This window comes from Eumetopias jubatus, unplaced genomic scaffold, assembly GCF_037043125.1.
Source record: "Eumetopias jubatus isolate StellerSeaLion01/CBP00866 unplaced genomic scaffold, mEumJub1_p1.0 scaffold_14, whole genome shotgun sequence".
Taxonomy (NCBI): Eukaryota; Metazoa; Chordata; class Mammalia; order Carnivora; family Otariidae; genus Eumetopias; species Eumetopias jubatus.
Genome location: NW_028274820.1, coordinates 90,742,425 through 90,756,486, shown reverse-complemented (window position 1 = coordinate 90,756,486; position 14,062 = coordinate 90,742,425). Strand labels below are relative to the sequence as shown.

General features: G+C 36.7%; 1 protein-coding gene across 6 annotated transcripts in view; it reads left to right on the top strand.

Moving 5' to 3' along the window:
* Nucleotides 1–14,062, top strand: part of CNOT4 (CCR4-NOT transcription complex subunit 4) — a 144,966-nt gene that overhangs the window by 51,732 nt on the left and 79,172 nt on the right. For all 6 annotated transcript variants that reach the window (XM_028106273.2, XM_028106271.2, XM_028106272.2 and 3 more), the window contains exon 2: nucleotides 11,387–11,652. In XM_028106273.2, coding sequence (XP_027962074.1) covers nucleotides 11,479–11,652 — 174 coding nt within the window. In that variant the 5' untranslated portion in view covers nucleotides 11,387–11,478. The remainder of the gene's footprint in view (nucleotides 1–11,386; nucleotides 11,653–14,062) is intronic.

Here is a 14,062-nt window from a genome sequence, read left to right as displayed (position 1 = left end):
AGTGTTCTGCAGTTTTGCTGTCTTATAGCTGGATGTGGGTTTGTTGATCCCACTTAGGTATATTGTGCTCTCTGGGTCTGCAGATTATTTTTAACCATTGTGGGAAACCTGCAGCTGTTATCTTTTTCTTTTAAGACTGAAAAAATTGAGGAATATACAGCAACATATAAAACATGTACAGCAAGTGTCTTTATAACCCGGGTCAAAAATAGAATATTTCAAGTACCCTCAGAATTTCTCAGATACATCTCTTCCCATTCATAACCCTTTCCCTTTCATTCAGAGGCACTCAGTAGTCTGACTTTTATTACCTTGTGTGCATCCCTGAAATAAATTTTATTTGTTGAAATGTATATGACAACAATTATATTCTTCTTGCTTTCTTTGCTCAACATTGTTTGTGAGATTCATCTGTGGTGTTGTGTAGCTGTAGTTCATTTTCTTTTCTTTCTTTCTTTTTTTTAAGACTTTATTTATTTATTTGAGAGAGAAAGCAGCAGCAGAGGGATAGGAGAAGCAGGCTCCCTACTGAGCAGGGAGCCCAATGCGGGGCTTGATCCTAGGACCCTGAGATCATGACCTGAGCCGAAGGCAGATGCTTAACTGACTGAGCCACCCAGGTGCCCCACTGTAGTTCATTTTTATACGGCCATTATTTCTTCAGATATTATTTTCTTCTTCTTTTCTCTCCTTTTGTTCCCATTATGTGTATGTTGATGCACTCAGTGGTGTTTTACTTTTCTCTGAGGGTCTGTTCAGTTTCTTTTTTCTTTTTCCTCTCTGTTTCTTGGATTGAATAATCTTTATTAATCTGTATTTGATTTTGCCACTTCATTCTTCTGACAGTTGAAATGCACTGTTGAGCCCCTCTAATGACTTTTTTATTTGTTATTATACTTTCCAACTCCGGCATTTCATTGTTTTTTTTTAATAATATTTATCTCTTTATTGACACTCTATTTGATGTGACATTGTCATCATACGTTACTTCTTTATGGTTTTCTTTAGTTCTTTGAATATATATGTAAATGGCTCTTTGAAGTCTTTGTTAAATCCGACTTCTGGTGGCTCTCAGAGGCAGTTTCTATCGCCTGCTTTTTTCCTTCTCTATGGGTTATACATTCCTGTTTCTTTGTATGGCTAGTAATTTCTTACTGGAAACTGGACATCTTATATAATATTGTAGCAACTCTGGATACTGGTCTCCCCTGCCCCTCTCAGCCCTTATGATTGTTACTTGCTTATTTTTTTCTTTTTTTTTTTAAGATTTTATTTATTTATTTGACAGAGAGAGACATAGCGAGAGAGGGAACACAAGCAGGGGCAGAAAGAGAGGGGGAAGCAGGCTTTCCGCAGAGCAGGGAGCTCGATGCAGGGCTCGATCCCAGGACTCTGGGACCATGACCTGAGCCGAAGGCAGACGCTTAGTTAAGACTGAGCCACCCAGGCGCCCCGTTACTTGGTTATTTGTTTAGTTACTAGGTGGATTATTTTAGTGAAGTCTGTTTCCCTCTTGCAGTGTTAAGCATCTGGTGTTGTTCCTAGGGGGTGCAGATTTGGATATGCCCACACTCACCCAGGGATTTTTCACAGGGCTCTCTTTCACTGCCTCTTTCCTTGACCACACCTACATGTTAAGCTCCATTAATTGCCACCTGCCTGCTCCATTGTTTTCAACAATGCCTTAGGACATAAATTGTTTCTCAGCTTGATCCAAAAAATTGGAGCTCACTTGAAGGGATAGTTCTTGAGTCAGAGCTTGAAATTTGTTCTGACCCCAGGAGGGCTCATCCCAGACGGTTTACAGGTTAGCCTGTTTCTGAATCTCCTACCATTTGTCCTTCACCACAATGTCCGAGGTTTTGAGATTGCCCTTAGGCTTGAACTTCACACTCTGTTGCAGACAAAGTCAACATTGGAACAATGTTGGATTGGAACGGTCTCTTTGGAAGAGATTCAGAGCTATTGGTTTTAAGGCCTGCTTTACCTTTCTGGTAAAGTCTTTGGCTCTGGCTGTGGAATTGGGTAGGAGAGAGAGTGATGTGTTTTTCTCTTTGTGTTTCACCCCCAGTTTAGGAACTGAGCACTTCTTGGAGGTATATGTGGTAGTCTCAGGTCACCTAGTCTTGCCTTTCCTGGTGTGGGACTTCTGTTTTCCAAAGTAGCTGAGTGGAGGACAATCTGGGTCCTAGTATTTTCAACATGTAGCAGCAACATAGGACCGCTTTCCTGTGCGTGGCAGTTGAGTGGAAGAGAGGTGCCCTTATCTGCACTTACCTGGAACTTAGCTTTAGCATCAGGTAGCTTTGAGCAGAATGAGAAACGCTGACGTCCTGCTCCTCCTGGGAAGATTGCTCTTGGTCTGGTAGGTGTGGTGAGAAGGTACTCTTTGTTCCTGGCTGCACCAATCTGAAATTTCAGCCTCACTGAGCCAGTAAGGGGGAAGGAAAGAGAGGGAGTAGGTTTTGGTTCAAATACTACACAGTCTTCTGCTTTTCCTGAGTTTTAGATTTTCTTGAGAAAATGTTTCTTCATTTGCCTCATACCTTAGGATCATTTTTGTCTGTTGGGGTCACTAATGTATCCCAAAGACATAGACTAGAATTTGAAACACAGTAAGAACTGAATAACTATTTTATTGAATCACTAAATAAATGAAGATAAAAAAGAACTGTTAGAACGGCAGAAACTTCATTGGTCAGCTATCTAACTTTTCTAATAAAGTGAGAACCTTTGTAAATAGAAGGAATAAATGTTATGTTGTACTGGATACAATTAGAACAACTGGTTAGCTTTCTTGATAAGAGAGCTTAAATGTGCTTTTACCTTTTGTTTTTTAAACTTCCCCCTTTAAAATACTAGTCATTGTTAAGTTCTGCCCACTATACTTTAAGTAGTGGTGTAGTAGTCTATACCGAAGTGGTTTTTTTTTTTTAAAGATTTTATTTATTTATTTGAGAGAGAGAGAGAAACAGCATGAGAGGGGAGAGGGTCAGAGGGAGAAGCAGGCTCCCCGCCGAGCCGGGAGCCCAACGCGGGACTCGACCCCAGGACTCTGGGATCATGACCCGAGCCGAAGGCAGCCGCCCAGCCAGCTGAGCCACCCAGGCGCCCCTGAAGTGGTTTAAGTTAGATCTTTTTTACTTGAATCATTTTAAATGTGTATGGAAACTTTTTTTACAGGAAGGAAACTTGTAGCAAATTTTTTTTTCTTTAAATTGATAATACACATAAATGATCATATTCAGTTTTTAATATATTTTAATTTTCATATTAGGTTTTTAAAAAATATATTTGTATGCAAAGGTTGCATTTCCTTATTGCTTTGATTTGAATGATTTGTCATCTTGGCTGTCTTTGATTTGTTCAGCTGATAAATTGGTGGTAATTTTAATAACAACTCTCCCAAAATCAATGATCCTATTCCTCCAGCTGCAAATGAATGCATGCAAATTAGCAAATTACTTTTAGTATTGAGTATTGCATCATAAGTAAATAAAAAAAACCTTTGCCTTTTCAGTGAGATGTTCAGAGAAGTCTGTTACTATGTCTAGTATGTGTTTGCTACATATGGACTTGAAAAGATTGGCAGTTTTGTTCAGTGAGTCTTCTGATAGGTACCTACACATTTATGGATGAATAAATAGGTACTTCCCCTTCCTTTACCCCCTTCCTTCCTTCCTTCCATCCCTTCTTTCTTGCTCTCCTTCCACTTGACAAATTGTTACATGCCACCAGCTGTTCTGAGATTTTTGGATATGCCAATAAGTAAGACAGTTTTTTCCCTCCTGGGGGTTACTTCTACTGGAAAAAGATTTGGTTCATCTTCTTCCACCCTTATCTACCTCTTCTGCCAAAAATGCTGAGGGGACATGTTATAGTGTGTGAGATGACTTGGATGCTGATTTTGATTTACATCTTCTGAAAGTAAAATAATTTACTAAATGAACACGGTGGAGAGGTCAAAAGCAGTCCCACATAATTGATTCTTTTATGTATAATGGCATCTTAACCTTTATGAAGGAGACTTTAAATTCTTACGTATTTTTCTAAAACATAAATAAGCTTTCCTCCTGTTCCTAAAGGTAATACAGACAGTCTTGAGTTCCATAGTATATGTGTATTCATGGTATATGTATACTGGTAATTTGGTACTTAATTTAAAATGGGGAAGTATTGTTGATATTTAGGCAATCAGCTTATCTTGCCTTTTTTTTTTTTAAAGGTTTTATTTATTTATTTGACAGAGAGAGACACAGCGAGAGAGGGAACACAAGCAGGGGAAGTGGGAGAGGGAGAAGCAGGCTTCCCGCAGAGCAGGGAGCCCGATGCTGGGCTCGATCCCAGGACCCTGGGATCATGACCGGAGCCAAAGGCAGACGCTTAACGACTGAGCCACCCAGGCGCCCCTTATCTTGCTTTTTTATGTAGCAAACTGTTCAGTCTGTTTTTATGACTTTGTGTATTTTATTATATAAGTAACATGCTTTGTGAAATAGGTGCCTAATATAGAAACAGTGGATATCTTAGAATGTTGTTTCCTATTTTTGAAGAAGGTTGTCAGTCATAAATGACATATAACAATAATTTATTCCTTTTTTTTTCATTATTCATTCATCAAATAAGTGAGTACTTACTCTTTACCACCAGCCATATTGTAGCTGCTTGGTATACCATTGTAAATGTGATGTGCCAGGTAATTTCTCTGCTTTCCTGAAGTTTCCTTCTAGTGAGATTGGACTGGTTGTTAAATAAGAATTTTATAGTTATAAAACAGTGATTAAGTAAACTGTAAGTGGTGTAGTATTATACTTAAAGGTTTTAAGAAATGTTAGTGTATAGTTCTATGTATATATATTGAGTATATGGTTTTTATGGACACTTAAGATGCTATTCTGGATACCCTTCAAAGTCTGTGTGTGTACATATTTCACATCTGTAAGTAGCTTTCTGTTACGTGTTGTTACAATATATTTTGGTTGTGTAGTATATCCAGCAGTATAAATTGCAATGCAGTGGAGTTGCATCATATACACATTTACCTTATCACAAAATCAGCTGTGAGATTGGCAAAAAATTAAAGGATTAATGACTTTAAGTAAGGAACCAGATACTTGAAAAATTTTCTCAAAAGTGCTGTTTATACCCCATTTAAGTGTGTATAGTGTATATTTTTCTTTTATTGATTTTTTATTATAAAATATATCTAACCCCAAATTTGTCATTTTAAGTATTTTTAAGGGTACAATTCAGTGGCATTAAGTACATTCACTGTGTTGTGTAACCATCACCAGTTTTTTTTTTTTTTAAAGATTTTATTTATTTATTTGACACACAGCGAGAGAGAGAGAGAGAGAGAGCACAAGCAGGGGGAGTGGCAGGCAGAGGGAGAAGCAGGCTTCCTGCATGAGCAGGGAGCCCGATGTGGGGCTCGATCCCAGGACCCTGGGATCATGGCCTGAGCTGAAGGCAGCGGTTTAACCAACTGAGCCACCCAGGCGCCCCCCCATCACCGCTTTCTATTTCTAAAACCTTTTTTACCATCCCAACCAGAGACTCTATATCCATTAAGCAGTAACTCCCCATTCTCCCTCTCCCCAACCCCCAGTTACCTCTACTCTCCTTTCTATGTCAGTGAATTTGCCTATTCTAGATACCTCATATCAGTGGAATCATATGATACTTGTCTTTTTGTGACTGCCTTATCTCACTTAGTACAATGTTTTCAAGGTTCATCCACATTGTAGCATGTATCAGAATTTTATTCTTTTTATGGCCTAATATATTCTATGTGTACACTACATTTTCCATTCATCTGATGGACACTTGGGTTGTTTCCATCTTCAGCTGTTGTGAATAATGCTGCTGTGAACATTGCTGTACAAGTATCTGTTCAAGTCCCTGCTTTGAGTTTTTTGGGTATATATCCAGAAGTGGATCATATGCTAATTCTATATTTAACTTTTTGAGGAACCACCAAACTGTTTTCCACAGTGGCTACAGTACTTTACATTTTACAGTATATTTTTATACAGATTTTTTGAACAGGGTCCTAAGCACAAAAACATGTATGCAGCACTTTATGAGTGATTTTTGAGCATGGTTTTGAGTACGGTATTTTTATTTTGTGTACTTCATCACTACTCTTTGGTGTTTCAAGAGCATTATATTTATGTCAATTTATACTGTGTTGTGGTATTAGTTTCAGTTGATCTAGAGAATAAGAACTTGGATAATGTAGAGATTTTCTGTAGTATTGACTTTTTTGAAAAAGTAACATCATTTTCACTTTTTGGAAATGCACATTTCATACACAAATATATGCAGCTGTGACTTCAGTGATCATAATTTCTGTCTTACCATGCTGGAAAGGGCTTGGGTTCTGAAGTTGGTGGTCTTACTTTTGAATTGTATGTTTTAACCCTTAGAGCCAGGTTTACCACATAGTCTCAGTTTCACCTTTTATAAAGGGGGTAATGTGTTCTTACCAAGTCACTGTGAGAATTAGATAGTGTATGTGAAAATGAACTTTTTTTTTTCAAAATTAATTACTGAATCAGAAACTAATCACTTCTGTCCTAAGAACCCCCACACCTCCTCCAGGAAGTCGTTGACTTGACTTACCTTTTTCATCTAAAAACATCTTTCTGTGTCTTATACCTTTATAAATCTTATTGTTTTAACTCATTTTATTTTTATTTTAATAGACTAAATATTTATAGTATATTAAATATTTATAGAACATACAATATATAATTTTAATATAAATATTAATATTTATGAAATAAAATTATTCTTTTTTTATTAAATATTTTTTTAAAGATTTATTTATTTATTTATTTGAGAGAGAGAGAGAGAATGAGAGATAGAGAGCATGAGAGGGAAGAGGGTCAGAGGGAGAAGCAGACTCCCTGCTGAGCAGGGAGCCCGATGTGGGACTCGATCCCGGGACTCCAGGATCATGACCTGAGCCGAAGGCAGTCGCCCAACCAACTGAGCCACCCAGGCGCCCTGAAATAAAATTATTCTTAAATGAAAATTTGGGCTAAGGTATTTGGAGAGGAGAGAGTTTATTTCAAAGCTTATTTTAAAGCTCAGTTCAGTGGTGTTACATAAAGGAAATTTCTCTATACTTGAATTTTCATTTAATTTTGCATGTCCTAGCATTTTTCAGATGAATAAATTGAGTCCTACAGCTTTTGAGTGTCTTAACCAAGATCATATAGCTATTTAGTGGAGGGATGAGGCAGAAATCCGCTCTTTTACTTTGTATTCCAGTGTTCTACCACATTAGACTTCTCTCCTACATTTTACCAGTTCTGTGATTACTTTGACAACAGGCTTGCATGGCATCTCTCCATGGTACTAGAAGTGTACAAAATGCCCTCGCACTTGTTTTAACCATCTTAAGGGACTTCTTGCTGTTTTGTTTCCTTTCCTCCCTCTAAACTGGAAAATACATACTCCTGCAGACCCTTTAAACATTTTTTTAAGGGCCCCTGGGTTGCTCAATCGGTTAAGTGTCTGCGTTCGGCTCGGGTCATGATCCCAGGGTCTGAGATCGAGTCCTACATTGGGCTCCTTGCTCAGCGGGGAGCCTGCTTCTCCCTCTTCCTCTGCCTGCAACTCCCCCTGCTTGTGCTCTCTCTCTCTCTCTCTCTCTCTGTGTCAAGTAAATAAATAAAATCTTTTAAAAAAAATTTTTTTTAGGGGCACCTGGGTGGCTCAGTTGGTTAAGTGTCTGCCTTTGGCTCAGGTCATGATCCCAGGGTCCTGGGATGGAGCATCATGTCCTGCTCTCTGCTCAGCGGGGAGTCTGCTTCTCCCTCTCCCTCTACTCCTCCCTCTGCTTGTGTGCGTGCTCTCTCTCTCTCTCTAATAAATAAAATCTTAAAAATTTTTTTTTTAAAAAACAAGCAATCAAAAAGCAAAAATTCAATATGTCATCTTTTATTTATGGTAATTTACTTTTTGGAAAGCTTTTCAATTCATAAATCCCAACTGTTTACCTCCCAGCATCCCATAAATTACCTCACTAGAACTCAAGTAAGCTATTGGTTGTGGAAGTAATATCATGCAATCAAAAGTACATTAGAGGGGCGCCTGGGTGGCTCAGTTGGTTAAGCGACTGCCTTCGGCTCAGGTCATGATCCTGGAGTCCCTGGATCGAGTCCCGCATCGGGCTCCCTGCTCAGCAGGGAGTCTGCTTCTCCCTCTGACCTTCCTCTCTCTCATGCTCTCTACCATTCTCTCTTTCTCTCAATAAATAAATAAAAATCTTAAAAAAAAAAAGTACATTAGAAGTGTAGATAGCACCTCTCAATTAGTTTCATGTTGGTGGAGACTATGAGTCTGTTTTTCCTGCAGGTATAGTCTGGGATATTCAAGTTGGAGGAGCTATTAGAAATCATCTCTAATTTTAATATATGAATAAACTAATTTTATATATGAAAAAACTGATAGTAGCAAAATTGGGTCTGCAAACTGGGATTCTGGAATTGTTTATAAATACATATACCATGTCTTTAAAAAAATTTATTTTGAAGTAATTGTAGCGTCTAATAGGAAGATACTTTATTTTTCTCCTAATTATTAAAAGTCAGATTTATGGGACACCTGGGTGGCTCAGTTGGTTAAAGCGTCTGCCTTCGGCTCGGGTCATGATCCCAGGGTTCTGGGATCGAGTTCTGCATTGGGCTCCTGGCTCAGCAGGGAGCCTGCTTTTCCCTCTGCCTGCCACTCTCCCTGCTTGTGCTCACTCTCTGACATAATAAATAAATTAAATCTTAAAAAAAAAAAGATTTAACTTAATTTTCAAAAGATGAAAATAATTCATAGGATTTGCCGTTTGAAATACAAAAAGAATATTTTGTAACAAATCAGATAATACAGATTTTTCTAAAATAAAATTTTGAAAAAAAATTAATTTGAAAAATAAAATCTACTTAACCTCCATTTGTCTTTTTTGATAAGGTAACATTTTGGTGTATAACCTTTTATGTGCTTTATTTTCTTAGAGAAACAAATCAAATATATATACATACAGGGTATATATATTTATGTGGAAATAATTGTCTATATTAGTCTCCAGCTTGATTGATTGATTTTTAAAGATTTATTTATTTGACAGAGAGAGACACAGTGAGAGAGGGAACACAAGCAGGGAGAGTGGAAGAGGGAGAAGCAGGCCCCCCACTGAGCAGGGAACCTGATGCGGGACTCGATCCCAGGACCCTGGGAGCTGACCTGACCTGAGCTGAAGGCAGATGCTTAACCAATTGAGCCACCCAGCATCTCCAGCTTGATTTATTTTTTAATCTTTAATATATTTTTAAGATTTTACTTATTTATTTATTTGAAAGAGAAGAGCACAAGTGGTGGGTGTGGGGGAGGAGCAGAGGGAGAGGGCCAAGCAGACTCCGCACTAATTGGGGAGCCCATTGCAGGGCTGGATCCCACGACCTGGAGATGACAACCTGAGACAAAATCAAGAATCAGATGCTTAACTGACTTAGCCACCCAGGCGCCCTCCAGCTTGCTTTAAAAAGACAAACCAAAACCAAAAACCCAACAACTATATAATAGACATCTTTTGATTCAAGACATCCAGTTTATGGCTATATCATTATTTAGTTAATGATTTCCCAACTGATGGACAGTTACTTTGCAGTTTTCTGCTCTAGGAACAGTGCTGCGAAAAAGAGCAAAATACTTGGTCCACCTGTGTGCTTATGTGGGATAGATTCTAAAGTGGTATAAAGGCATGGTTAACAGCACAGATTCAGGGGCTAAGACTTGCTGGAATGAATCCAGGCTGCACCACTTAAGAGCCGGGCAACTTAAGGCAAGGTACTTTTTCTGCTCTCATTTTCTCTGAAAGAGGAACTTAGATCATTGATAATCTTTACTTTCTGGGGAGACTAACTTCTTTGATAGGCTTATGCGGAAAATACGCTCTCAACTATTTACTAACCAGAGAGGTTGATCATCTTTTCATATGTTGTAATTATTTGTAATTCTGTGAATTACTTATTGTCTTCTGTTCTTTTTGTTTGACTTAATTGCCTTTTTAAAAATTGCTTTGTGAGATTTGTTGATATACTCTGGACCCTAATTCTTCATTATATATAGTGAATATATCCTTTACTCTGTTGCTTGCCTTTAATTTTGTGTTTTCTTCTTTCCACATTACTAAGTTGACCATATCTTTCTATGTAGATCTGTCTTTAAAGTAGATAGACCAGAATTTTATTATTGCTTATAAACTGGTCTGTCCTTACCATATTGATTTATGAATGTCACTGTTACTAAATATTAAAATCTCATAAATTCATGGTTCTGTTTCTAGAGTATTTAGGTTTTTTAATCTTTTGTCTATTTTTGTACCCATGTCAAATTTAAAATTACTCTAGCTTTGTAACAGTTCAGTATCTGATAGCACAGATTCCCACATTTCCCTCCTAGAAGTTTTAAAGCAGTTTGTATGCATTTACTCTTTCTTGTAAACTTTAGGATAAGTTTGTTGAATTATGTTAAAAAGAAAACAAACACCTGTTATTTTGATAGAGATTGCATTGACTTATATTTTGGAGGCTAAAATAGTGATTTCAACTTAATGTTTTAATTTACCATTGACTTTTCTAAATTGTTACATAAAGATTTTCAACTCCCCATAATCTAAAATGATAAATTATTTAATTTTTCAAAACACTTTGGAGTATGGAATCTTTTTGGTTTCTTCCCCCTTCCTTTTTTGTGTAGGATTTTGTACCATTACCATAGAAATAGTTTTTTGTTTTATATGTGCTTATTTTACCAGAAGTTTTCATTGGCATAATAATACGTATTTGATTGTAAACCGTTGGGTTCTGTGGCATATTTTTTCAGTTCTAGTCTTTCTGTGGTAAAGGTTTGATATTAACATGTAATTATAGATGACTGAAGCCTTTTCTATTTCTTTAGGTTTATTTTGTCAACACATTTATTTTCTGACACATTTTAGAATTCTGTAAAACTCCTTTAGTTATATGGCAGCATTACTAGCTTTTAGGTCAAAGATAAGACAGTGTAGAGTGTGTTTTAAGGCTGTATGTTATTTATTTCCCTAAAATGTGCTATGATTAGGTGCTAGGTTAGTATTAAATGTTTTATGTAGAAAGGCGGAAGTTCTTTTGTCTTTCTCTTGAATCCAAAAGATTAGTAATGCTAGACTTTTTATTTTGACATTCAAAACAACTTCAGAATTCTATTCTGAAATCTCATCTGAGATGATAGCAAAATTTGTTTGATTAATGTTTTACAAATTTTTTGTTAATATGGTTCCTGGTGGTTAAAATGCCATTTTTTCCCCAGTAGTAAACAGTATACTTTGTTTCTTCTCATGCAGGTCTTTGAAGTTCTACAGTTTAGTTCTCAGTGCTGAACTTCCTTCTCCCTTAAGTTATTATAAACTTTTGCTGCTGTTTAATAAACGTGAAGATGTCTCGCAGTCCTGATGCGAAGGAAGACCCTGTGGAATGTCCTCTTTGCATGGAGCCCTTGGAGATAGATGATATCAACTTTTTTCCCTGCACCTGTGGCTATCAGATTTGCCGATTTTGTTGGCATCGAATTCGCACTGATGAAAATGGGCTTTGTCCTGCATGTAGAAAGGTAAATACTCCAAAGTAACTTTGTGTACAGTTTTTTTGCCCCATGCATATGAGTAAGTAGATTTAAAAGAATCTACAAACCTCAGGTGATTTTATGTGTAGCATTATATTTTTAAGGTAATAAGTAGAAAGACACTATATGACCTTGGAAAAGTCATATAATCTCTCTGGTTAACCTTTAGCTTTCTTATCTGGAGAGATTCACAAGATCAGTGGTGCTGGATATTTAAGAGAAATAGGAGTAGAGAGGCTGTGGATTTAGATAGGATGATATGAAATTGGAAAAACACATTCAGCTGGGAGGAAATTCACTTTAATTTTCTAGTACAAAATAGGGAAAAAGTTTTGACATTTACTAAAAGAGGTCATGTGTTAAAATGACGGAAATGCTGCTTCAGAAGGTAATGGTTACTCATTTGTTGAGTCTTTACAACTCTAGGCTGTAATGCTATCCCCAATGTACATTGAAACTAGGCCTTTCAAGTAACTTGTCCACAGGCATCAGCTAGTGGGTAGTAGGTTTGGGATTCAAATATAAATCTTTTGAGTCTATTCTAGCTCTAAATAGTTCTATGATTTTTAATATTCCTGGGTCTTGTTTAAATAATCAGGCACAACAGTTACAGTATAGTGAGTGGCTTAGAATGAGTGGGATTGCTGCATTTCTGTTTTGAAGGACTTTATTTGTGATCTAGGGGCTAATGTAAATATCTATTTTTTTTTTTTTTGCCTTTGCTTTTCAGTGTCTGTCGGTATGGTTTAAACTTTTCTGTTTACCCGTTTCAAAGAGCTCTTATATTCATTACTACAAATTTTGAGAAAGCAGAATGTGTTTTAGATACCTAGAATATTTATCTCTCAATTTCCTTACCAGAGAGATTATATCTCAGAAGGCAATGCATTATCCAGTTGTTTTTTTAATCTAGTGGGCATGTAATATATATTACATGAATGAAAAAAGGTTAGCTCTAATTAAGTGTTGGAGTTTATATACAGTATATATATGTAGTATATATAACATGTAATAGATATTTATAATGTATATATAGTATATCTTTTTGTATAGTTAATGTATTTTAGGGATGTGAATGAAAAGCAAATGAAAACCTTAATATTAACTTTGGTCAAGATTTGTAATAAATTTGTGTTAGTGGATTTTAAGCATTCAGTCATATTTTAAAAAGTGGTTCCTGGTCATTCCATAAGAAGACAATTGTATTGGGGTGCCTGGGTGGCTCAGTCGTTAAGTGTCTGCCTTCAGCTCAGGTCATGATCCCAGAGTCCTGGGATCTAGCCCCACATCGGGCTCCCTGCTCAGCGGGAAGCCTGCTTCTCCCTCTCCCACTCCCCCTGCTTGTGTTTCCTCTCTAGCTGTGTCTCTCTCTGTCAAATGAATAAAATAAAATCTTTAAAAAAAAAAAAGAAGACAATTGTATTGAACTGTTCTGTTGAAAGTGGTAATTTTTAGTATAGCCCGAGACTATAAAGCTTGTGAAGTCTTTTGACTTCTTAAGTTTATCTCTTTTTTTCTTTGGGTGTGCTATGAAATCTTAATAAAAAGACTACTTGTTAAATAGTCATTAGAGAAAAATCTATTATTTGAGGAAATGGCAGAAAAATTCAGTTCACTTTTAGGGGATTACCTAGAATCACTTTAAATTCTTAGAAAGTAGAGAAAAAAGTAGAAAAGTTTTAAGGATAAAGCAAAATAATTTTAGCAGAGCTGGTTATCAATAAAAGTGTGCCTTTCTGGGAGGATAAGCAAGTATGAAGAATCGGAAAAACAGTAGGCCATTGGGATCAATTTAAAGAAAGAAGCATTAGCTCAGACATACTCAGGATAAGGCTGCTGAGAAAAGATAAGAGTAGTGGTGCTTTTAAAAAAGATCCTAAGGAAAGTATCCGTGTGGTTTCCTGAGGGTTGCATTGGAGCAAGATATGGGTTCAGCCTAACTTTTATGCCATGTAGCAGAGACAGATGCTCTCTAGCTGGAACACTGATTATAAATTTGGGTCAGAGCCTTAAGGTGAATGGAGATACTTGTCCTCCTTGCAGTCATAAAAGAGCATCCTGCAGTAAACAGAAATAGCATTTATAGGCTGGTTGACAGAGTTCTTACATGTAAAAATGTGTAAGAACCAAGAATTAACAGACATTTCAGGAATACCAACATCAGTACCAAAAATCAGTAAATAAAAGAACCTAACAAAAGTAAGCAAACAGAAACATTTAAAAGGGTCATTGGTGCTTCTCAAACAAATAAAAGAGAATGGCATATCTATATAGAAGGAATATTTTTTAAAGAGCAGATTAGAGATCTTGCAAATGAATAATCTTATGGGTGGGCTGAAGAACGAATGAACAAAGTTTAAGAACAAATTAATAACTTGGAAGATTTTGCTGAGTATTT